The sequence below is a fragment of the Nannospalax galili genome, unplaced genomic scaffold (assembly GCF_000622305.1).
Source record: "Nannospalax galili isolate Female #2095 unplaced genomic scaffold, S.galili_v1.0 scaffold46, whole genome shotgun sequence".
Classification (NCBI taxonomy): domain Eukaryota; kingdom Metazoa; phylum Chordata; class Mammalia; order Rodentia; family Spalacidae; genus Nannospalax; species Nannospalax galili.
The window spans coordinates 895,729-920,701 of record NW_008355790.1 but is presented as its reverse complement, the minus strand read 5'-3'; the positions used below and the strand labels follow the sequence as shown (position 1 = coordinate 920,701).

The 24,973-nt window shown below is 36.3% G+C and overlaps 1 protein-coding gene across 1 annotated transcript in view; it reads right to left on the bottom strand.

Annotated features, from left to right (window-relative positions):
- Positions 1-24,973, bottom strand: part of Trappc11 (trafficking protein particle complex 11) — a 64,513-nt gene that overhangs the window by 33,019 nt on the left and 6,521 nt on the right. Inside the window, exons 4-22 of the mRNA XM_008853561.3 lie at positions 23,787-23,857; positions 22,257-22,371; positions 19,930-20,029; positions 19,234-19,307; positions 17,421-17,517; positions 14,950-15,083; positions 13,812-13,959; positions 12,833-12,926; positions 11,609-11,688; positions 11,428-11,506; positions 11,286-11,340; positions 10,552-10,697; positions 9,774-9,835; positions 9,530-9,662; positions 8,143-8,273; positions 3,656-3,811; positions 2,491-2,678; positions 2,233-2,381; positions 331-452 (exon numbers count right to left, since the gene is read on the bottom strand). Of these exons, the coding sequence (XP_008851783.1) occupies positions 331-452; positions 2,233-2,381; positions 2,491-2,678; positions 3,656-3,811; positions 8,143-8,273; positions 9,530-9,662; positions 9,774-9,835; positions 10,552-10,697; positions 11,286-11,340; positions 11,428-11,506; positions 11,609-11,688; positions 12,833-12,926; positions 13,812-13,959; positions 14,950-15,083; positions 17,421-17,517; positions 19,234-19,307; positions 19,930-20,029; positions 22,257-22,371; positions 23,787-23,857 (2,134 nt within the window). The remainder of the gene's footprint in view (positions 1-330; positions 453-2,232; positions 2,382-2,490; positions 2,679-3,655; positions 3,812-8,142; positions 8,274-9,529; positions 9,663-9,773; positions 9,836-10,551; positions 10,698-11,285; positions 11,341-11,427; positions 11,507-11,608; positions 11,689-12,832; positions 12,927-13,811; positions 13,960-14,949; positions 15,084-17,420; positions 17,518-19,233; positions 19,308-19,929; positions 20,030-22,256; positions 22,372-23,786; positions 23,858-24,973) is intronic.

Here is a 24,973-nt window from a genome sequence, read left to right as displayed (position 1 = left end):
GCACATTGCCATAGCCAGAGTGAGATAATCACTAGTCCATCTTTTATCTCCTTCAACTTCCCAAGGATTTTTTTTTATCTGATTTGAAAACAGAAGTTAACTGAGAGATTACTGTGCAGTTATAGATACCAGTTATTTTATCGGTGATAAGTAGCCGATCAGAAGACTGTTTTAAAAATTCCTTGCACAAAAATTGCTCAAGATATTTTATACATTTAAATATATATATAAATGTATGTGAGTTTAGTTAAATCACTTTTCAGTCCTAGGTTATGCTATTTTTAAAACTACAAACTAATTTCTTCTCCAATCACAGTTGACCAAGGTCACCTGTTCCCCTGGACGTAAGTCTCCAACAGGAATGTCTGTAAGTAAAGCTGGGTAGGACTCATCACATAGTTCTGTTCCCTGAAGAGTCACATGAGTTTTCTGAGTTAAGTTGGCATCCTGCCCTGTGAAGGATAATATATCGGTGTTTTAAGACTGCTATGATAACAATATTATATGAAGAACTCTATATTATACCATCTTTAAATACATACCCTATGATGGTGTTTACTTGTTATTATGCTGGTATAAAAGGAATTGTGGTTTCAGACTGTGCATTTTAAATCATTATAACTAGGCTCAACATGTCTTTATTACTCAGATTTGGAGCCATTATAGTCAACACATTTCTTTTTTTTTTTTTTTTGCCATTGAGAACAAGAAATGAGTTTTATTCTGTGCTTTGGGATTTGACAAATGATACTTTCTTCATTCTGCTGGCTATGAGATGCTTGAAGAAGTGTAGTCAGTTGACAAATCAGGTAAATGTGGTGGACAAGGAAAACGTCACAGCACAGTTCATTCAACTTTGGTCAGACGTTTTGAGGAATTGTGCCCTTTCTGTCGACCAATGCCAACTGCAAATGTTGCAGTTTTCAGTGAATCTCACTGATCTGCTGAACACATGTCTCAGATGTACTGGTTTTCCAAGATCGAGAAAGATATAATGGATCAGACCGGCAGCAGACCACCAAACAGTGACCATGATCTTTTACTGGTGCAAATTTGTCATTGGAAAGTGCTGTGGAGTATCTTCACAGCAGGTTGTGTAGCAAGTTGTCTATACAGTCCACTTTTGATATCATGTCACTATCTTATTGAAAAATCGTTCATTGTTGTATAGAAGAGGCAACAGTTCAAAATGATTTTTTTAAAATTTTTCAGTTAGCTCATGAGGCATCCATTTACGGAGCTTTTTCACCTTTTCAATTTGCTTCAAATGTCACCTAATGTTGAAGGTTCATATTGACTTCTTTGGCAATTTCATGTATAGTTGTAAAAGGATCAGCCTCAATGATTGCTGTCACTTGGTCAATGTCAACTTCTGATGACCCGCCACCATGCTCCTAATCTTCAAGACTCTTGTCTCCTTTTTAAAATTTCTTTAAAAATGTAAATTTATTTACTTTTATATGTAAGAGTGTTTTGTATGCATGTATTTAAGTACACCATGAGCATGAAATGTTCACAGAGGTCAGAAAAGGGCATCGAATTCCCTGGAATTGGAGTTACAGACAGCTGCCATATGGGTGCTGGGAACTGAACCCAGGTCCTGTGAAAGAGCATCCAGTACCCTTAACCCCTGAGCCATCACTTCTCTCCATCCCCCATTGTAAGATTTCTTGAACCATCATTGTACTGTATTTTTATTAGCAGTTCCTAGGCCAAATGTGCTGTCGATGTTGCAAGTTGTCTGATTAATTACTCATAATTACCCATTTTAAACTCTAATAAGAAAACCACTCAGTAGGAAGGCATGATGTCTCAGCAAGTAAAAGCACTTGCTGCTAAGCCTGATAACCTGAGTTCAATCTCTAGAACACAGTGCAAAGAACCAACTCTTGGAGTTGTCCTCTGACCTCCACACATACTGTGGCATGTGCAACCCTCCACACCCATAAATTAAAAAAAATAATAATAATATATATATAAAACAACAAATTTTTTAAAGACAATCAATCAAATTTGCTTTTTGTTTAACATCATTTCCATAATATAAAATAAACAGCAAGTAATAAGTCATTAGCAAAAAACAAGGTGAAAAATTCACATTAAAATGATGTATAATTAATCTCATTTATTACAAATAAATTCCAATATCAAACAGTAAATTTCAACAATGCAAAACCACAACTACTTTTACACCAGCCTACAGATTGATACTGATTAAAAATGAATGCTTACCTGGCTTTAAACCAGCAGTGAGTTTCACATCCCTGATATGGGTCTTTTCATGGGATTGAACAGTTACAATCAAACAATACATCTCATTCATCAGGGCAGGAGGCTCATGTCGCAGATGTACAGAAATGTTTGGGATTCTGGAGATGATCCTTTGAAAAGAAACTTAGCTAAGTAACCAATTTAAAGAAAGAAGTACACAAAGTATTTGAAGGAACTGAGAGGGTGATGTCAACAATCTGTTTTGCAAAGACCACTTACATTGTGCTTGCTTGGATTATGATGCTGTCCCAGTGAACCTCATTGTCAGGGAGCTTGGGCCGCCTTTTGAAGGACCTTGCAGCCTGAAGGGCTTCCTGGGAGGAAGCAGCATCTCCTCCCCCTCCCTGCCAGCTCAAAACCACACACCTGCCTGATTCGCTGCCCAGAACCAGATCCACAGAAGTAATCTGAAAAAAAGGAGGGGGGTCAGAAACGTCATCTCATACCTGCCTACTATCATCTCCTCTCAGCAAAACCACACTAAGGACTACCAGCACGTAAAGATCACCTAGATACACACAGTGGGCACTACACCTGCTGTTAGACTCTCACCCTTGATGGGACCTGACTCACTGCTCTAGAGCTCAATGTCTGCACCTTTAAAACACTGATCATACCCTGAACTTCCAGCTAAGAGCCTGGACAGTAGAGGTATGACACTACACGTGGCACAGTACTGATGTCACATCTGTGACATACTGATGCTCAACTAGTAGATGCTGAAGGAAATAGCAATAATAATAATAATGATAATAATAATGTGTTTGAAATCCTTCAGTTTATTTAGTGACTTTGGTTATTCAATCACTAAACACTGAGATTGGTTTTACGTAGTAACAGTAAGTAATATCTAATTATACTATAAAGTACAAAAGCTATAGAGTATTATGTACAGTATATGCCCTAATTTTACCCTCATGCTGGAGATTGAACTCAGGACCTTGTGCATGCTTGACAAGCATTCTAAAATTGCATTACACCCACAGGACCTTATTCTTTAAGAAAAAATTTTTAAATTTGATTGATTTTCTTATTTCATGTACATGAGTGTTATGCTTGCATGTTTGTAAGTGCACCCGTATTATGCTGTACCCATGGAGGACAGAGGAGGGTGTCAGATCCCCTGGAACTGGAGTTATGGATGGTTATGAGTTGTCATGTGGGTGCTGGGTCTAGAACCAAAGTCTTCTGCAAGAACAGTCAGTGCTTTTAAGCACTGAGCCACCTCTGCAGTCCCAGAAACAAAAATTTTAAGTACAAATATGATCTCAAAAAACATTTGGAAGGAAACTTACCAAACTAATATGAATGTATCATTTAAAATTTTTGACATAACAACCACTTTTGTTATTTAAGTAATTTGTAAACAAATTTCATAACTAACCTCAATTTTCTTTCCAACATCTTCAGTTTTTGCAACAAATTTAAATAACAATTTTCTTGTTTTACCAGGAACTAAGCACATCTTTCCTTGGGTCAAATTTTCTAAAACTTCACTTGCTTTGGATGCTTCTTCTATTACACAGAACTGGTTGTATTCCTTAAAAAGAAGTAAGCAAGGGTTACAATGTGCAAGCATCAAACATCAGCTGTTTTGCTAAAAGTAAACACCAAGGATTTGGAGCACATTCAGTTCTAGCTCAACTACCACTGAGGCATCATGAAGGGTTAATGTATAAAATGAATTGTTCTGGTGCTAAATTCAAGTGCTTATCTTCTCCCTGCTGCCACAGAAAAATAAAACAGCTCAGCACATACAACCTGATTTCTGAAACATTTACATCTCTCTTCTGCAGAAGGAGAAACAAAGATTTGTTTTTTGTTGCACTGAAAGCTGCCATATATCACCTCCTTTTCTTTTCATTATCTACTTATTTAAATATTTTATATTATTTTTATTTTATGTGTATTAGTATGTTGCCTATATATGTAAGTGCACTGGTTTCATGCAATGCCTGTGAAGGTCAAAAGAGGGCACTGGATTCCCTGGAACTGGAGTTACTGATGGTTGTTAGCTGCCACGTAGGTGCTGGGGCCTCTGCAAGAGCAGTCAGAGCTCTGAACCGCTGAGCCATCTGTCCAGCCCCGTACTGATTTATATTTTTAATATTTATTTATGTGTGCACATGTCTGTGTATGTATTCATGTGGGGGAGGGAGTACCCACAGAGGCCAGAAGAGGGCATCAGAGCCCTTGGAGCTGGAGTTACAGGTGGTTCTGAGCAGCTTGATGTGGGTGCCAGGAACTGAACTTGAATCCTCTGCAAAAGCATCAAGTGCTCTTAACCATTGAGCCATCTCTCTAGCCCCTCACCTCCTTTTCTTGCAGCTTTCTTTTTACGTGGTTTCAGAGACACCACCACCTCCTGCTTCTCATCCTTGGTTACTTCCTATCTTTTCCTCAAGAGGCCTTTGTTCTTTACCTTATCTCTTTAAATATTTTATTTATTATTTTATGTGTATGAGTGTATTGCCTGCATGTATGTGAGTGCACCCGTGTTGTGCAGTGCCACGGAGGTCAGAAGAGGGCTTCAGATTCCCGGAACTGGAGCTTATCTCTTTAAATATTTTATTTATTATTTTATGTGTATGAGTGTATTGCCTGCATGTATGTGAGTGCACCCGTGTTGTGCAGTGCCACGGAGGTCAGAAGAGGGCTTCAGATTCCCCTGGAACTGGAGTTAAGGACGGTTTGTAGCCACCACGTGGGTGCTGGGAATCGAACCCAGGTTCTCTGCAAGAGCTGTCAGTGCTCTTAACCACTGAGCCATGTCTCCAGCCCCTACCTTATCTTTTTAATGCAGAGGTCCTATAAGGTTGGGCCATTGGCTTTCTTCTGTTTGCTATTTATGTTCACTTCACTGGCAAGTTTACCTATTTTCTCCACCTTTGCACTACAGGTCCCCAACACAAAAATTATCCTGGTCTGGCCTATTTCCTTAACCTCAGGCTTATACGCATAGCTGTCTAGAGAATAAACCCACCATCACTTTAACTCAGCTTGTCCCATGCTGAAATGCTTCTACCTCCTCAGAAAAGCACACTCTTTACTTATATGTATTGAGTCACCATTCTCTTCTATTAGTAAGCATAAGGGCCTTCCAAGAGCAACCTTCTATGACAGCAGATGAATTACCTTCACAGAAAATTCTTATACAATCTTAAGATTCATAATAACCCCCCCTCCAATTTTCATTTCTGGTCAATGCTTATAAAACACACATTTTCCTTTTTACCTTATGATATGATCTTGAATTTCAAAGTGAGTATGGTCAGAATACAAATAAAAATTTAAAGTTAATATTCTATTCTACAATAGCATTCTTATATCAGTTTTTAATTATGAAAAGAGCTTATGCTTCTTTCTAAAAAAAAATAAACAGAATAGGAGGCTGTTAAAGAAAAGTAAAATAAGAGTACCTCTGTGGACCCTCAAATTTCACATTTGGAGTATTTCATGGTGAGGGGGAAAAAGAACAGTACACAAACAAACCAATCCTGTCCTGTGGCACTTAAGAGACCAGTAAGGGAAGTAATTTACCAAATAACTGCACACATAAGGTGATCAATCAACAGCTGTGACTTGTACTGTGAAAGGTTCCAAGAGCCACTTTAAGACACTTACGTCCCTGAGAAAGTGATGCTTTATTTATTCTCTGCCCATTCCTTATCTTCTCTATTTGCTCGACCGTTGGGTTTGTCTATGTGTGTGTATGCACCTGTATTTGTAGGTACGCACAGCTATGTGGAAGGGGAGGAGGATGCTGGGTATCTCCTCTATCATTTTCCACCTTATATTCTTTTGGAGCACATTCAGTTCTAGCTCAACTACCACCGAGGCATCATGAAGGGTTAATGTATAAAATGAATTGTTCTGGTGCTAAACTCACGTGCTTATGTACTCCCTGCTGCCACAGAAAAATAAAACAGCTCAGCGCATACAACCTGATTTCTGAAACATTTAAATCTCTCTTATATTCTTGGGCCAGGGTTTCTCACGGAACCTGGATAACCAGCAAGCTCCTAGGATCCATTTTTGTCTGCCCCCTCAACACTGGGGTTGCAGGCACCTGAAGCTAAGCTCAGCTGATTTTACATGGGTGCTGGGGATTTTAATTCAGGTCCTCATGTGTTCTTACCCACTGAAGAATCTCCCCAACCCTAATCTAAATCCTTACAATTTTGTTCCTGGGTTAATATAAAACAGCCTCTAATTAGTTTCCATGACATTTCATTCTCTTTATTTTCTGACAATAAAGTTTCTCAAATCCTCCTTTTACATCATCAAATTAGAAGGAATTCCTGTGTAAGGATTTGGGGTAATACAAACTAATCTTCATGAGACCCAGATTGATCTAGTTCAATTACAGGAGCATTTCTCAGTTCTTAAAAATAAATTCATACAAAACAGCTCAAATTCTTTATCACCAACCAATAAAAGAACATGAATAAAACAATAAATACATTTATTTTTGGTTTGTTTGAGAAAGGGACTCACTATATAACCCTGGCTGGCCTGGAACTCGCTCTGTAGACCCAGCTTAGCCTTCAACTCAGCTCCACCCACCTCTGCCTCCCAAGTGGTGGGATTAAAGGGATGCATCACTATGACCAACAAAAAAATACATCTTTAAAAGGCTTGATTAATGCATTTCAGCTTGACTCTTTGAGGTTCCCGCAAGCTACCTGACCTCACTTCTCACCACCCAGCCCTTGAAAAACCTCCATGTCTACTAAGGTTGTTGTCTTGGCTCACCAATGAACACGTGTCCTCCTGTTCCTGCACAATGTTTTCTCCTCAGCAAACATATCCTCCCAGTCTCATCTTTTTGTACTTACCTTTGACTGTTTCTTGGAACTTCCTTTCTTTTCTTTGTCATGTTCACTGTAACTCTGCTTTTAGCCTATATTATGAAACTTAATCTGCATATTTACTTGGGCAATCTGTGAATGAGTCCTGGCCCCTACCCCTAAAATTCCTTACATTCTAATATAAGAACACACAATACTTCTTTCAGGTATGACAATGATAAGAATATTGTAACTCTCAATAAATATGTGTTGATTAAAGACTTAATTTGCTTTCTAGGAGACCAGAAGGTAACTGAGTATACAAAGAGTTAGAATATAATCCAGCTCATGGCTCTGTTATATCATGTTAAAATGTTCATATGCATATGGTATGAAAACACTGTTTATGTATGCATACAGAAAATGTCTAGGCCCCTTCAGAGGCGAGCCAAGAGGACCTCTGGCAAGACAGGTGAAGATCACATACTGACTTTTCAGATCATGTCTATTTATTCTATTTCAGTATTTTTTTCTTTTTTGTCTTTTTGAGACAGGGTCTCCTTGTAGCCCCAGCTGTCCTGGAACTCACTATGTAGGCCAAGCTGGCCTTGAACTCAAAAAGATCCCCCTGCCTCTGCCTCCTGAGTGCTGGGATTAAAGGTGTGTGCCACCACACCTGGCTATTTCAGTATTTTTAAAAACAAACATACATTAGTTCAATAAACAAAAACTAACTGCATTTAAAAAATGAAGCAAATGATTTTGAAAATTAGGCTATATTCATACAGAATATATCTTATTTGGAATTCAAGTTACACATTATAAAAATTAAGAATAATGTTCTTGGATTTCTTAAGTCTGAAATGAAAATGAAAATAAAAATTAAAAGTAGGAAAAGCATACTTTAATTGCAAGAAGTTTAGAAATTTAAGCTCATTCATTTTTAAATAGGCCTTGCTAAAGTTCACTTGACACTATAAAACCACTAAGACCTAAAACTTACTAAACTCATTTTATATAGTTTAATGAAAGCTACAATAATGTACACACACAGTGAAAACACATTAAATGATACCATTACCTGGTTATTAAAGCTGACGCAGAGTTTGGAAAATCTAATGGGGTGTGGACAGTCAGCCTTCAGATAAATATCAAACTGAACAGGAACATCCACATGAAAACTTGGGGCATGAAACTTGGCTTTACATTGTACTAGAAATCAAACAAGAGGACTGAGTTACAGTACCAGGTACTAAAGTCCTGCACACATTATCCTGGGAATCACATTTCCTCTACAAAAGCAACTTATCTTCATTCTCACTGATTTCTTAAGGTATTCACATGGACATCCACCCTGTAGGCCAGTCAGTAAAAGTAAACATAAATATAACTTACCTTATGCAAATCAATAAATGTAAACAAATACAGCTTCAACTTATTTTTAAGTTTAAAAACACACTTGTCCCAAAATGTTGGTATCAAAACTTTAAAGGAAAAAAAGCCATTGGATATAAGCTTATTTCAAAATACCAGCCTAGACATTAAAGCATAAACCTTTTCTAAAGTATATTTCAGGTAACCCTTGAATTGTAAGTGAACAAAGTATATTTTAATACCCAAGTACAAATATTTGAACAGAAGAAAAAAGGAAAAATTATGAATTACAAAGCCCCTCCCCTCAAAACAAATTTTTAAAAAACCCACTTTTCTAAATGGGTCAATGTGACAAATGTATTCAGAATAAAATTATTCTGTCATACTGTTATTTAATATATAAACTATATTGCTATACATAAAGTACGTTTTAAAAAAGTTTTAAAAAGGGTGCCAGGGGGCTGAAGAGACGGCTCAGTGGTTAAGAGCAGTGGCTGCCCTTGAAGAGGGTTCGATTCCCAGCACCCACATGGCAGCTAACAACTGTCAATAACTCCAGTTCCAGGGAATCCGACACCTTCTTCTGACCACCATGGGCATTGCAGAACATGGGTGCACTTATACACATGCACTCATACATGTAAAATAAAAAGGGTGCCAGATGTTGTTGGCAGATGCCTTTAATCCCAGAACTCGGAGGCAGAGGCAGGTGAATCTCTATGAGATTGAGGCCAGTATGATCTACACAGCAAGCTGAGGCTGAGGCTATAGGGAGGCCCTGTCTCAAAAAAACAAAAACCAAAAAAAGTTTCAAAAAGGACAAAAATTAGAAAATGTTCCCTCTTGTGGTGTTTTAAGTAATAATGATGAGACTGTTTAAGACATTCATCATTCAAATATCTGTTCAATAAATACCTGTTGAACTTAAAAACAAAATATGTCATACCTTATCTTTAGGACACTAAACAGAAAATTCATGATTATCCATGGAAGTCCTGCATTCTGAAAATTCTTTCCTGATTTTCATATTTATTATTCAGCATCTATTCTTTTAAGAGAAAGGACTTTTCTGAATATTGTAGATGTCTACATACCAAATGGCACAAAGTCCTGTACTCCTATTGTGAAAATATTGCTGCCAGCTAGAGAAACTCTGTCGGCCCACAGCTTCTGAGCAGTCTTTACAGCTAAGACATCACAGTCAGGTTCAGGATCAGGACTTTCATTCTGTAATAAGAGTTACAAATTTGTTCAACTAGTTGGGGAAAAACATACATACAGATATAGATCTAGGCACACATATCCCCATAGCACATTTTATACAGAGCTCAAACCTACCATTAAAACATTTATGAGGTTCTTTTCTATCCGAGATTTCTGGTCATCTTTCAGAGTCGATGCTGAAATGGAAAGAAAAAAAAATAGTGCTGTAAGATAGGCAAGTCAGTCTATTACCCCTATTTGTTATTTCGTACATATAGTATTATTTTAAGATTTATTTTAATTATGTGTGTGTATTCATGTGTAGGTATATACACATGAGTGTGAGTGCCTAAGGAGGCCAGGGGTATTGGATTCCCTGAAACTGGAATTACAGGTGGTTGTTCCTCTACAAGATCAGTATGTGCTCTTAACTTCTATCTCTCCAGCCTCACTAAAATATATCTTTGGGTTTTGTGTGTGTGTGTGTGTGTGTGTGTGTGTGTGCGCGTGCGCACATGAGCATGCATATATGCGTAGGCTAGAGGACAACCTCAGGTGTCATCCTCAGGAACACAGTCCACCTCCTTCACGACAAGGTCTCTCACCAAGTAGGCTAGACTGGTGCTCCTTTCTCCACGTTCCCAGTTCTGGGATTGAAGCACAGGTCACCATGCCTGCATTTTTACATAGGTACTATGTGTCAAACTCAGGTAAGCACTTTACCAACTAAGTTATTGTCCCAGACCCTCTAAAACATTTTATAGTAAATGCTTCTTCTAAGATGACTCAGTACAGTAAATTTTACATAATAAAAGTACTTCTGAATATCTGAATTATTCTTTCAATTTAAAAAATATTAAAAATGACAAACAATTGTGTGGGTTGAACTTTTACAAAAAGAATGCCAAGTTACCTCTTCCAAGGAGTTCTAGGGAGTAAGTAATATAATCCTTTAACTGAGCCATGAGGTAGGAACACTTCAGAGCTGTAGTCAATATAGACGTGAGTAGAGTCCACCATCCTTCACTCCGGTAGTCACACATAACATAATCCAGCAACCTAAGAGAAGACAAGGAGCAAGGCACACTGAGACAGCTTCGCCAGGAGCTTAAGGGGTCCTTGGAGAAAATACACAGTGCTGTTCTCACCTTATATAAAAATTTTTAAAAAATCCTACCACAATAGTTTAACAGGTATTTTTCATATTTAGCCAAACCTGAGTTTAGCTAAAACTTTGAAAAAGAATTACAGCAGCAAAGGACACTTGAAAAAGTATCACATAATTGGATTTGGACGGCTGGAGAGATGCTAAGTGGTTAAGAGCACTGGCTGCTCTTGCAGAGAACCCAGGTTCAATTCCCAGCACCCACATGGCAGCTAACAACGGCTCATAACTCTAGTTCCAGGGGATCTGATGGTCTCTTCTGACCTCCGCAGGCATTGCACAACACGGGTACACCTAACTACATGCAGGCAATATACTCATAAAGTAAAATTAATAAATAAAATATTAAAAAAGAAAAAGTATCACAAAATTGAATTTTAATAAAAATATATATGGTGTTAATAAATCCTTCAATATAAACTTCTTTTCCAATTTCACTGTAAGGCAATCAGAATACTTGTGAAATAGTAAATATAACTTACTTCAAAGCTTTCGTATAATCCTTTGCATAATAATATTCTTCTCCCATTTGAACCACTATAAAGGAAAAAAAGATTAATGTACATATGTATGTAATTTAAAATTACTCCAAGTCGCATAACCTGGCACGTGATGGATTCGTACTTAGGTGGCTTTTCATTCGTGGACATTTGTACTTCTTGAATTGCGCAACAGCATTGCTCAGGAGAGTGATTATTATTTCCTGTTAGAAAAAATACAATATGGAACATTTCAATAAAACAATCCCATAGTTTACTAGAATACTGTGAAAAACAATTGATATTGCTGTAAAAACATAACTCACAGAGTGAACAACATTTCTCTCCTTCAGCTGAATGGCAAGGATCCCCACCTTCTCTTTCTCGGGGTCAGAAAGATCAAAGCCTATGTAAGATGAGAAGTAACGCATTTTAGATAGCTCATTTGACACGAATTTCTACACAAAGACTGCGTGTGTGCACTCCTTGAGTCCTTCATTTTCATACCTCGTGCATTTGTGAACATTCTAGAACCTTTAAGTTTTAGGAGACAGCTTTGTTAACTTGGAGCGTTCTCTGCAGTCTGTTCTTTAGAGAACATTCCTAACCCCAGTGTTCTTGTAGCTGTGGAATCAACCAGCTGAAGAGCACTGTCCTCTGTGGACAACACAGACTCTGCAGGCCAAAGTATAGAGTCTAGAAACACCTGAGGGACAAATGTCACAGATGCTGCTCAAACTAAATTATGTATACAATTCAAAACAATAAATTCTTTTTAAGGCACTACATGCTAATGCTATTTTAAAATGTTAAATAAATCATTAAAATTAAAATGTCTAAATAGTCAAAATTTTAAAATATTTTATTATTTTTATTTTATCTGTGTGCATGTATTACTTGCATGTAGGTATCTGCACCCATGTCATGCAATGCCTTCAGGGGACAGAAGAGGTTGTCAGATCCCCTGGAACTGGAGTTATGGACAGTTGTTAGCTGCCATGTGGGTGCTGAGATTCGAACCCGGGTCTTCAGCAAGAACAACCAGTGTTCTTAACCACTGAGCCATTTCTCCCGCCCATAAATATTCAAATGTTTTAATCACATTAATACCTTTAACTATAAAAGTGACTCTACTATGTAATAAAAGAAATTAAAAACTAAGAAAGTACAGATCTTAAAAAAAAAAAAAACATTAAAAAGCACAGATTTGGGGGCTGGAGAGATGGCTCAGCAGTTAAGAACACTGGTTGTTCTTGAAGAAGACCTGCGTTCGAATCCCAGCACTCACATGGCAGCTAACAACTGTCCTAACTCCAGTTCCTGGGGATCTGACAGCCTCTTCTGTCCTCTGTGGGCATTGCACAACACAGTACACTTACCTACACGCAGGCAATACACACATACACATAAAAAATAAATAAATAAAATATTTTTTTAAAAAAGCACAGATTTACTTCAATATGATTTTTCCATTGGTTTCATTAGTTACAAGAAATGATGACAGCTAACTCTATCTCTTTGAAGTTGAGAGAAAAAAGAAGGAAAAGTACTTAGAATTCCTTGTCGCCAGGGCCTTTGTCCATAAAAGTCAAGAACACCTGTTGGTGTTTCCAGTGGATCAGGATTGGGATACATCACAGACGCCTATAAATTAACAAGTAAGTCTAAGTAAAAATTTATGTAATCCATCCCAAATCAAACCTTAAATACAGAGGTTTCCATATATATCAACATCAAGCATGAATTTAAATAATAGCATTATACATATTTTAACATGAATTTTAACAAAAATCAAATGTTCCACTTAACATTTAGAAAATCTCACAAAAATGGAAATCACTAATTGTGATAAATAATTTCATTAGTAATTAACTGTTTTATATTCTTTTTTATCTTGATATAACAGACCCTGGAAGTGGAGTTATGAATGGTTGTTAGCCACCATGTGGGTGCTGAGACCTGAACCCCAGGCCTGAGCAAGAGTAGCCAGTGCTCTTAACCACTGAGCCATCTCTCAAGCCTCTCAAATTATTTTTTGACAGAATTATTTTATACTTCATTGAATATTATTTAATGTAGTTTCACATATCCTTTATAAAACATAGTTTGAATCATCTATTAAAATACTATATTCAAATTACAATATGCCAAACTTTAAAAAATATGTAATAAAGTTATAAGTCATACAAACTGAAATACTTGATCCAAATCACAGATTAAAAATGGAGTACTTCAATTAAAATTCCTGAAACTAAAAAAGATATTCAAGAGCTGGGTGTAGTGGCCCACACTTTTAATCTCAGCACTTGGGAGGCAGAGGCAGGGGAAATCTCTGTGAGTTCAAGGCCAGCCTGGTCTATATAATGAGTTCCAGGTCAGCTGGGGTTGCAAGAAGACCCTACCTCCCCACCCCACCCCCAAAAAAGATAAAGACATGGAAAAAAGTCAACACTAGTGATCCTCAGCTTCTCTCAAAGGAAGATTATGAAATTTCCTAAGTGCTAGATAATACAGGGCTTGGGAACTTACTTCATGGTTACAGAGGGCTTTTGCATGCTGTTTCCTCTCCTGGGCATAATATGCTGCCTGTTGATAATAGAAACCAGGATTCTGAGTCTGAATAGCTGTTAACCCTAATTTAATAGCTTCATCAAATAAATCTCCAAAGGCCTGAAATCTTAAAGAAAAAAACAATCAACACATAAAAAAAGAATGAATAGTAAAGAAAGAAAACACAGCTTACTTCTAATATTATTCACCCTGGGAACCATAAACTCATGCTCTGTTTTAGCAAAACAATGCTACTGATATACAGCTAATATTTGTCATAAAAGTTTCTTTGAAAATACTATACTATGCATACACTAATTGTAATGTTACAAATATTCTTATTTTAAACATCTCTTTTAAATTAGATCTTAACATAGTTTTCATTCTTCAAATATATCCAAGTTTTGGGGAATAATTTCAACAATGTTTGAATATTAGTGTCAAACACCATGAAGCAGCAATTTTGTTTTGTCCGCTCCTATATTCTCAGGCCCTAAATACACAGTGAAACCCCAATGAATATATGCTGAATGAAAAGACAGTACCATAAGTTACCTGATTTCCAGTAAGAAATTATGCTAATCAGTATGTACTATTCCTGGAAAAATACTTAGGCATATTATTAAAAATCTACTTAGTGATAAAAATGTAATTTAGTTTTGAACCAAAGTCTTTGTTACTTCCATTTCTTTAAATCCCACTTTTAAAAAAAGATTTATTTTTACCTTATGTGTATAAGTGTTTGCCTGCATGTATGTATGTGCACCACATGAATTTCTGGTGCCCTCTGACGTTAGAAAAAGGTGTCAGATCCCTTGGAACAGGAGTTACACATGTTTCTGAGTCACCAGGTGGGTATTGGGAATTGACTCTGGATCCTCTGCAAGAGCAGCAAGTGCTCTCTCCACTGAGCCATCTCTTCAGCACCATATCTTATTTTAAAAATATCGCCTTTAATCCCAGCACTCGGGAGGCAGAGGCAGGCGGATCTCTGTGAGTTCAAGGCCAACCTGGTCTACATAGTGAGTTCCAGGATAGCTGGGGCTACAGTGAGTACAGTGAGACCCTGTCTCAAAAAGACCAAAAAAAAAAACAAGAGGATACAATTTAAACATACTGTTTAGACATCCATGCAGCATGCTCAAATGACAACTCCGCACTTCCAATTTTTTTCTTACATAAGTCAATGTGTTTTCGAAACTGAGCAATTGCATCCAATGGGGTGTTGTGCTGGAAACACAGCCTACAGATCTGCAAAATGTAAAAATCAATCCTAAAATAATGGTGAACAGAGAGTCTAAAAGAACATTCATCTAGTAATACGTAAACTTTGAGAGTAACTTTAAAAGACTTTAAGAATTTTCTTCTCTGAAGTTCTCTGTAACAGACTTAATTCTCTTCATCAAATGCATATGCTAAAAGCACAGATCATACTAGGCATGGTGATACACACTTTTAACCCCAGTACATAGGAGGCAGAGGCAGGACTCTGGGCACCCTGGTTTACAAGAAGAGTTCTAGGCCAGTCAGGGCTACATAGTAAGATCCTGACTCAAAGAAAAAAGTGGGGGGAGAACAGGTTATAAGTTATGTTGCTTTGAGGAATGAAATAATAATATACTGCATACCTTTAAAAAATTAATTCAAAGGAAGAACATATATATGGGCCACAATATTTCACAGGTAACTAAGAAAGGATAGACTGAGTATTAGAATTGCAGGAAATTAAGCATTTTCTGCAGAATAATCAAAATGAAGTTGCCTATGTCTCAATCAAAGATTATAAAAATTTTCAAAAAGTTTTTACCTGAAGTACTAATCATAATTATTTCAAAACAGTACAATTTACATATACTAGGGATAATGGAAACAGAACAAAAAAAGCCTAAATTACTACAACTTTCGATTTCAGTTAGATACATAGAAATGCACAAAGTCTTTTTAAAAGTTAAGTGTGTGTGTGTGTGTGTGTGTGTGTGTGTTATATGCATGTGTGTGCATATGTGGAAGACAGAAATTGACTTCAGGTGTCTTGCCCTATTGCTCTCTATCTTACTTTTTGAGACAGGGTTTCTCACGAAGCGTGGAGCTCACAGTCACAACTAGACTGACTCCCAGGATCTGTCTGTCTCCATTTCTGCCCCCTCCAGTGACTGGAGTTAAAAGCATATGCCACCACACCCAGTTTTTACATGGGTGCTGGAGATCTGAATTCAGTTCCTCATATTTGTGCAGCAAGCATTTTACCCACTAACTCATCACCCTCACCCAAAAAGTTTACTGTCCATCCTTGTCTTTCAGGCATCTAATTTCTCTTTCCAGGGGCAATCAGTTTTCAGCAGATGAATTCTACAGACAGGTAAGTATATGTAATATATATAAACACTATGAAACATGTACCGTGATATGCTGAGTTATACCTTACTTCATCTTCCACTCTCTATCAATGTGTGGAGCTGCTACATTCTTAATAGCTACACAATATCCCATAATTTACATAATAATGTTCCATTACAATTTGTATAACCAATTACTCATTGCTGGCTTTTTTCCTAGTAAACATCTATAGAAGTGATCTGGAAATATTAACATATTCTGACATAAATTTCCTGAAGAAAAATTGTGAGGTCGAAGGAAACATACACTTGTAGATTTGTGGTCACTAAAAAAAGATTCTCTACTAATCTGCACCAATTTACACTTACATCTACAATGAATTAAAGTATTTGCCCACACATCACCCAGTGCCAGACATCTTAAAAGATGAGTAAGGAAATATTTCAATCAAACCAATAGCCCTGGCTTATTTTCTGGGAAGTGGGTGGGTGGGAAATCTATCTTTACAATATACAATCTTCAAATGCTCAAACTGTAGTTATATAACTTCTTTAAAGTGAATAAAGCCAGCAGAGGTGGTATACACTGTAATCCCAGCTACTTGGCAGGCTGAGGCAAGATGATCACTTCAGCCCCAGAGTCCAAGACCAGCCTAGGCAACATTGTATGAGATCCAATAGCAACCCTGCCCTCCAACACACACACAAATCCAACAACAACCCATGAAAGTGAATAGCTACATTTTTTCTATGATTGAGTCATGAAACCAGGAAATGCTCCTTAATTCTAATATGTCAAATCTTCTGCAATTCAACAATACAGGCAGCCTTCTTCTCACTATTCCCTTCTCTTACGAATAAGCACTAAAAAACTCAACTTTCAATAATCAGAATCTGTAAACTAAAAACTAGCTATTACTATTAGGCTGCAAGAGTTAAAGCCTTTCTTGAGTAAAAAGACATTAAAAAAAAAGGCAAATATAATTCATCAAATACCAACTTTCCAGAGTAAGAAAGTGATTATGATTTTCAAATTTTAAAACAGTAGTAACATGCCAGGCACGGTAGCCCAAGCCTTTAATCCCAGCACTCAGGAAGCAGAAGCAGGCAGATCTCTGTGAGTTCAAGGTCAGCCTGGTCTACATTTCGAGTTCCAGGCCAGCTGGGGTTAGAGGGAGACCCCGTCTCAAAAAGACTGAAAAAAAAAAAAAAAAAAAGATAAGTTCCTTTTATTTCAAAGTAGAACCATTACCTTGTAGTTTATAAATCCTGCCATAGTCTTAATTTCCAGAATATTAGTTTCATGGGCTCTCAATTCGTGTACAAGATTATAGGCGGTCCTATAGTTCCTAATACAAACATGAAGACAGTGGTTAATTATATAAATTAATTTTTAAGATTCCTAAGAACAAAAATTAGCATAACAGACAATATTTACTCAGCATTTCTTACCAGTCAACAGCTCAATAACATATACATATCAATCTCTAATGTCCTGAGACATGATCTAGTGATTACTAATCAGTGACTTTTCACAAAGAAAAAAATCTATCCCATGTGCATTGTTCTTTCTGTCACTAACTAGCCTGTCAAAACCAAATAGGACACAAATAACAAAAATAACAAATAGGGGGCAGATTGGGCAGTTATCTGGAATGACACTGAAAATTGTGCATTATTAATAAATATGTATGTATATATGTATGTATTTTTGAGACAGGGTCTCACTAGATAGCACAGGCTGGCCTGGAACTTACAGTCCTCCTGCTTCAGCCTACCAAGAGCTAGGATTACAGGCATGTGCCACCATGTTCAGCTGAGTTTTATTTTTTTAAGTACCATTGTGAGTTTTTCCAAAAAAAAAAAAAAAGTCAATATTAGCCTTAATGATTTAAAAACATAAAACAAGTCAAAATCTTTTTAACCCCCAGGTTAAATAAATAGTACTGATCATGGGTAGAGGTTGGAGATAGAAAACATCCTTAGGGGAGCTAGATCAGAAGAATGGAGATGAGGAGAGGCCTGAAGGAGAAAAAAACCTACCTAAGATGGAAAGTGATGAGAAAATGCATTTCCACATTGGAAAAAGTGAATTCTTAACCTCTCTGGTAAAAACTGTTCATTATAGCATCATTTCTGAACAGACCTAAATGAAGTGCTTTAATGCCATCCATATAATGAACTATATTAAAGCCAGCTAATGTTATTTATCTACTACTATTTTTCTCCTCCTCCTCAAGTCTAAGATTAAAAACTGATTCTTCTTTAAATCTCTTTCCATACTGCCATTGCACAATAAAAAATCTGAGCTAAAGAGACAAGATCATGTTTTATTAAACTGTGGTTAACAAAAACAAAGTAATAAAATGTTAAAGCACTGCCAACACATCTGCAACTAATCTTCAAGGCTCTAAGCAGAGTCTTCAAATAGAAAATGATGTCACATACTAAAAAAATTAATGATAAAATTTTACTTGAATAAATGAATACTTAATGTTTATTATGCTTTGGAAATCATTCTCTTAACTCAAATATTTTACAGAATAACACAAATAGAAAAATAATAGAAAAATGAAGAAAATTGTGATATTTCTATAAAATATTTTATGTATTACTTTTTATTTTATGGGTATGAATGCATTGCCTGCATATATGTAAGTGCACCCGTGTTGTGTAATGCCCACAGAGGTCAGGAGAAGGTGTCAGATCCCCTGGCACTGGAGTTATGGATGGTTGTTAGCTAATCAAACTGGGTTCTCTGCAAGAGTAGCCAGTGCTCTTAACTGCTGAGCCAGCTCTCCAGCCCCAATATTGTATTTCTTTGGATCATGAAATTTAATTAAATTAGACCAGAAAGTTTTATGCCACTCTGAAATTTATTTCCAATATTAAAATGTAAAAAAAATTTAGGTGTCCATTCATTTCTGGACAAATTACCTGCTAAATACCTGAATCTAATCAACATGAATATCTTAAAATTAAGGTGACTCAGATTCATAAATTATCATTATGGAATCATTAACATCAGGTAATAGAAATTTGTTTGAAAACAATTAGAAACTTACTTCAGAGCATTCTGTGTATCTTGTTTCAACTCACTGAAGAAAGCTATTTTGAACTGATGTCTAACAAACAAAAGCTGAAAAGAATGAGTAAAAAATTATTATATGCATATTTTAAAGTATATGTTCATTATAACACATTAAGGCATAAAGGAAAGCATTCAGAATTAAAACACACAATTATTTTAACAAAGACACAGTTAAAAAGGGTCTAAAGTTTTGTACGAAGGGCTATATCGATGGCTCAGTGCTTAAGACCACATATTGCTCTTGCAAAGGACCCAAGTTCAGTTCCCAGCCCCCATGTTAGGTTGATCATCACTGTCTGTAATCCAGCTCCAGGGAATCCAACACGCTCTTCTGTCCTCCATGGGCACCTTTACAAGAGCATGTGCACCTGCACCCACACCCACACCTACCCTCCAGCACATAAAGATGCAGACGCATACACATAAATTTTTTTTGAAAGTCCATTATTTTAAAAATCTATATTCAAGAACTATTGAGGATAAAGAGTTTGAAAGTAACTTCAAGAACAAAAGAATTTAACTTTAAAACCAATTCATTTTTAAAAGTCTTTAAATAAAAAAACCTTTAGATGTACTAAAACCATTTAAAACATCAAAGTACTAAAGATCTAAAAACAACTAGCAATGAATAATCTGCTCTAGAATGCCTTCACTATGTTTTAAAATGCACCTGGTGTGTTGTTTTATTCAAAAATTCTTTATGGGATTTCCCTCTTCTGATCTCAGTGTAGTAATAGGTCTGGGCATGCTCATAAAATGCATTTTCTAATCTGTAAAAAAAAAAAAAAAAAGTAAAGTTATTCAAAAGCAAACTCTTTTTAAGAATTGTATTTGTGAGAACTGAAAATAAATTTATGACAGATATTGTCTATTTGACCTTATGCTATGATGAAAAATGAGCAGCATATAATCTGAATTTCTAGAAAAAGGTCTAGAATTAAGACCTCTCCCAAAGCCATGAAAAGTATTTATAACATAGGCTATAATAATGGATAAATTTTCTTCTAATTTATAAAAATTAGATAATCACTAAGATTATTTTTACCATTACTACAATTTTATAAATCATCTGAAAAAAATTTAAGATTTAATTAGAGTTCATTATTTTTTGTGATTTTAATATTTAGAATTTAAAAGAATAAGAAAGTTTATGGAGAAAAATATAAAAAATAATCAGCATGTGAAAACGTCTCAATGTCAATTGCTTTGAAATGAATTCTTCTGTATGAAAAAAAAAAAAGTTGTGCTGTAAAGTATTCCTTGAGAAATGTTTATAATTCTATGAGAATGTAAATAGTTTCACAGTAATTGTTTTCCAGTTAGAATATTCTAACTTAATTGCAGCGCAGTCTCTTTAATTTCTTGTTCATTAATTTTTAACTAACTTCATAAAAGAATAAGAATAAAAAAAAATATAAAAAAAATAATCAGCAAATGAGGTGAAAATAACATTTGTGTTATTTAAGTCCTGTTTCGTTGCATAACTCCGAGATTATACAAGAAGAAAAGAAGCCTGACCAGAGATTAGAAAGCAACTCAAACTCCTATTGAGAAAAAAGCACTGCTTAGAGCACATGCCTAGGGCACAAAAGGAAGTGCACTCACAGTCGAATAAAAGACAAACTGTAAAGTTTTCCTCCTCGGAATTAAAACACAATTTTGAACCTATATTCAAAAACATTTTTCCTAAGGAAAACAGGATAAGTCAAAATTTTAAAAATCAGGTATTTATTTACAAAGTCTTACCATGTAGTCTGACCTCAAAGTTTGAGGTTAGGCCTCAAACTCATATAGCCTAGAATGGCCTCAGATCAGCATCCTCCTGCCTCAGTCTTCTGAGTGCCAAGATTATGGGCATGTGCCACCATGTGTGGCAGAAATCCTATTTTAAATGGGATTTTCTGGGTTAAGGTTTTCTATTTTCAAAAACTATAATTTAAAAAAAATGTTAAAATATGAAAATAATTAAAGTTAGATTTTAATTTTATTTTTTTATTTAAAAATTATTATTATCTGTCCTGGAACTCGCTATGTAGACCAGGCTGGCCTTGAACTCACAGAGATCTGCCTTCCTCTGCCTCCCGAGTGCTGGGATTAAAGGTGAGCGCCACCACACCCAGCTTATTATTTTTATTTTATATGTATGCTTGTATTGCCTGCATGTGGGTAAGTGCACCCATGTCGTGAAATGCTCGCAGAGGACAGAAGAGGCTGTCAGATCCCCTGGAACTGGAGTTATGGACAGCTGTTAGCTGCCATGTGGGTGCCAGATTCGAACTCGGGTCTTCTGCAAGAACAGTCAGTAGTCAGTATTCTTAACCGCTGATTCTAATTTTATACAAAGAATGTTATTAATCTAAATATGTCCATTAAATTTTTATAAATAATGGGGCTGGAGAGATGGCCCAGTGGTTAAGAGCACTTGCTGTTCTTCCAGAGGACCCAGGTTCGATTTCCAGTACCCAATGAGCGGCTAACAGTCTTCCAAGCCTGATAACCTGAGTTCAATCCCTGGGATCCACATGGTGGAAGGAGAGAACCAACTCCCCCAAGCTGTTCTCTGACCTCAATGTATGCCATGACATGCACAAGGCCCTTTCACCACCATAAATACATAAATGTATTTTAAGAAATTAGTTATGTGGAATTAAATCCTTCCCCCAATTTCAAACAGACTAGGTTAAATAGTTATAAAGATATGTCTGGATATCAGATCAGTGTTGTAAGAGCCTCACTTTTAAATTCACATACTTCAATATTTGAGGATTTTTATTTTAGATGAAAAAAGTTTCAAAAATATAAACAAACAGATCTAGTCAAGAACTGAGGGAGTCAGAGAAAGAGTTCTTTAGCACATATTTAAATGGGAAATCCGAATGCAGTGTTTTCATTTAGTGATTTATATAGATGAATTTCACCATCCATGATGTTGTTTTTAAATAAATGTGTCTAAACTACCAATTTTTCATTCCTAAGGAACACAGAACTTTTATTTACCTTATAATGTAGCCCACAAGGTGGTCAGTGTGGGGCAGCACAAACAAGGACTTTCCCGAGAGCTCACACACATTACATAAAGCTGCAGCCCGCTCAGAAGCAATGACATCTTCTCCTAGAGGGAAGCCCCAGACAAAGAGAAATGAAGCAAGTATGTTATTTCTTTATATTAAAATTTGCCTAAAAATTTTTTTGGGGGGTCTTTTTGAGACAGAGTCTCTCTGTATCCCCAGCTTGCCTGGAATTCACTATGTAGACCAGGCTGACCTCAATCTCACAGAGATTTGCCTGCTTCTGCCTCCTGAGTGCTGGGATTAAAGGGGTGCACCACCATGCCCGGCAAGCAAAAATTTGCCCAAATTTGTAATCAGGGTAAAGTTTCAAACCCCTTTCATCATGATAACAGGACTCCTGGGCTCCTTTGAGAGCTCAGGATTCCTAAAGTTAATTAGTACATACTTATTAGGAAAATACTGTAGAATTTCCTCCTGAGTCAGATGTCAATGTCCAAAGGCATATCACATGGATATTTCAAAACACATAAAAATATGGTTAACAATAATTCACAAGACCACTACCAGTTTCAACATGGCAACAAAAATTATTCTGGCCGGGGCTGGAAAGATGGCTCAGCAGTTAAGAGCACTGGCTGCTCTTGCAGAGGACTGGGCTCGATTCCCAGCACCCACATGGCAGCTAACAACTGTCCATAACTCCAGTTCCAGGGGAAGCCAACACCCCTTTCTGACTTCCATGGGCACTACACAATACAGGTGCACTTGTTACAGACATGCAGGCAATACACTCATATACCAAAAATGAAAATAATAAATAAAATTTTTAAAATTATTCTGGCTTATGAAAATCTTGGAATGTAAAAGAACCACTGAAAACATTTTCCTGAATGAAATTATATATCCTATTCTTCTTTGTGTAAGAGTAAAATGTTAAATAGAATCAGATAAGTAAATAATATTCTTTTTAAATTTTCTTTATTATTTATTTTTATTTTATGCATATGAGTACTTTGCCTGCATGTACGTAAGTGAACCCATGTCATGCAATGCCCACGGAGCAGGAGTGATGGATGGTTGTTAGCTGCCATGTGGGTGCTGGGAACTTAACTCAGGTCCTCTGGAAGAGTACTTAGTGCTCTTAACCTCTGAGTCATCTCTCGAGCCCCAACACTCTTTTATAAAAGCAATTAGATAAACTGATAAAATTCCTATGTGAGGAGTTAGGCAGAAATGAAAGAGTAAGACAACATTTGTAAACTTTATTATTTTTGATAGTTTATAATAAGCATTCATTCAGGCATTACTGGTGAACTCTGGAGATTGAACTATGGTTGGCAGGCTTGGTAGCGAGTGCCTTTACCTGCTGAGCTATCTAGCCCACCTTATGGGTACTTTTTAAAAGTTGGCATACTATCAGTCCCAAAGGGAAAACATAAGAGATTTAAACACTTAAAAATCTACCTCCTGATATTAACAATTGGTGACATAAGGTAATTGCTTAACTTTCTGATACCTGGAGGCAAAGGAGTTTTCTTCTGAATCAGAACCACTGCAACTTTTGTATTTCGGCCTTGCAAACTTTGCCTGCAATGGAAAAAAATCATACTATAATGAACTTTTTTTTTAAAATTATGTGTATGAGTATTATGTTTGCATGTATGCAAATACACTTGTGTCATGCAGTGCCTGTGGAGGACAGAAGATGGCACTGGATCCCCTGGAACTGGAGTTATTGACAGTTGATAGCCACCATTTGGGTGCTGGGATTTGAATCCAGGTCTTCCCCAAGAACAACCAGTGCTCTTAACTGCTAAGCCATCTCTCCAGGCCCTGATTAACTGATTTTAACTAAATTATTCTAAGCTGCACATAAAACACAAACTTGATAATTCAATTAAAGATAAATTCCAACTAAAAAAGATCAAGATCAGGGTAAATCTTTTCCTACACACAGACATATTTTTCATAATAACTTCAATTTTAAAAGTATAATTTATGCCAGGTGTGGTGGCATACACCTTTAGTCCCAGCATTCAGGAGGCAGAGGCAGGTAATCTCTTTGAATTCAAGGCCAGCCTGGTCTACATAGTGAGTTCCAGGCCAGCTGAGGCTACAGGGAGACCCTGTCTCAAAAGACCAAAAAAAAAAAAAAAAAAAAAAAAAAAAAAATTTTTAAAAAACTTTTAATCCTTACTAAACTCCTCTTTAAAAAAAAAAAAAAAAAAAAAAAAAAAAAAAAAAAAAAAAGTATAATCTTATATCAAACTTGTAATCCTTACTAAACTCTCCTTTAAAAGTGAAATTTTAAGATCCAGTAAGATGGTTCAGTGGATAAAGGCACTAAACCCTAAACCAGATGATCTGAGTTGATTTCCCCAAACCCACATGATGCAAAGAGAGAATCAACTCCTGCAAGTTATCCTCTGATCACATGTGCACCCCACCCCCAAAAAATAATGTAAAAAAATTAATGTAAAAATGTAATACATATTTTACACAAAAATTATAATACAACTTACTTCTTCACAGTGATACATTAATCACCCAAAAGAATTAATTATCTTAAAACTGTATAGTGATAAAGCAAAAGTGTTTTGTGGGAAGGATTTTTCTGGGACCAAGTAAATCACGTGCTTTGCAATCTTTTAGAACTCTATACTCAATCTGTTTTCCTACTATACACTGAGCTTGTTTAAATTT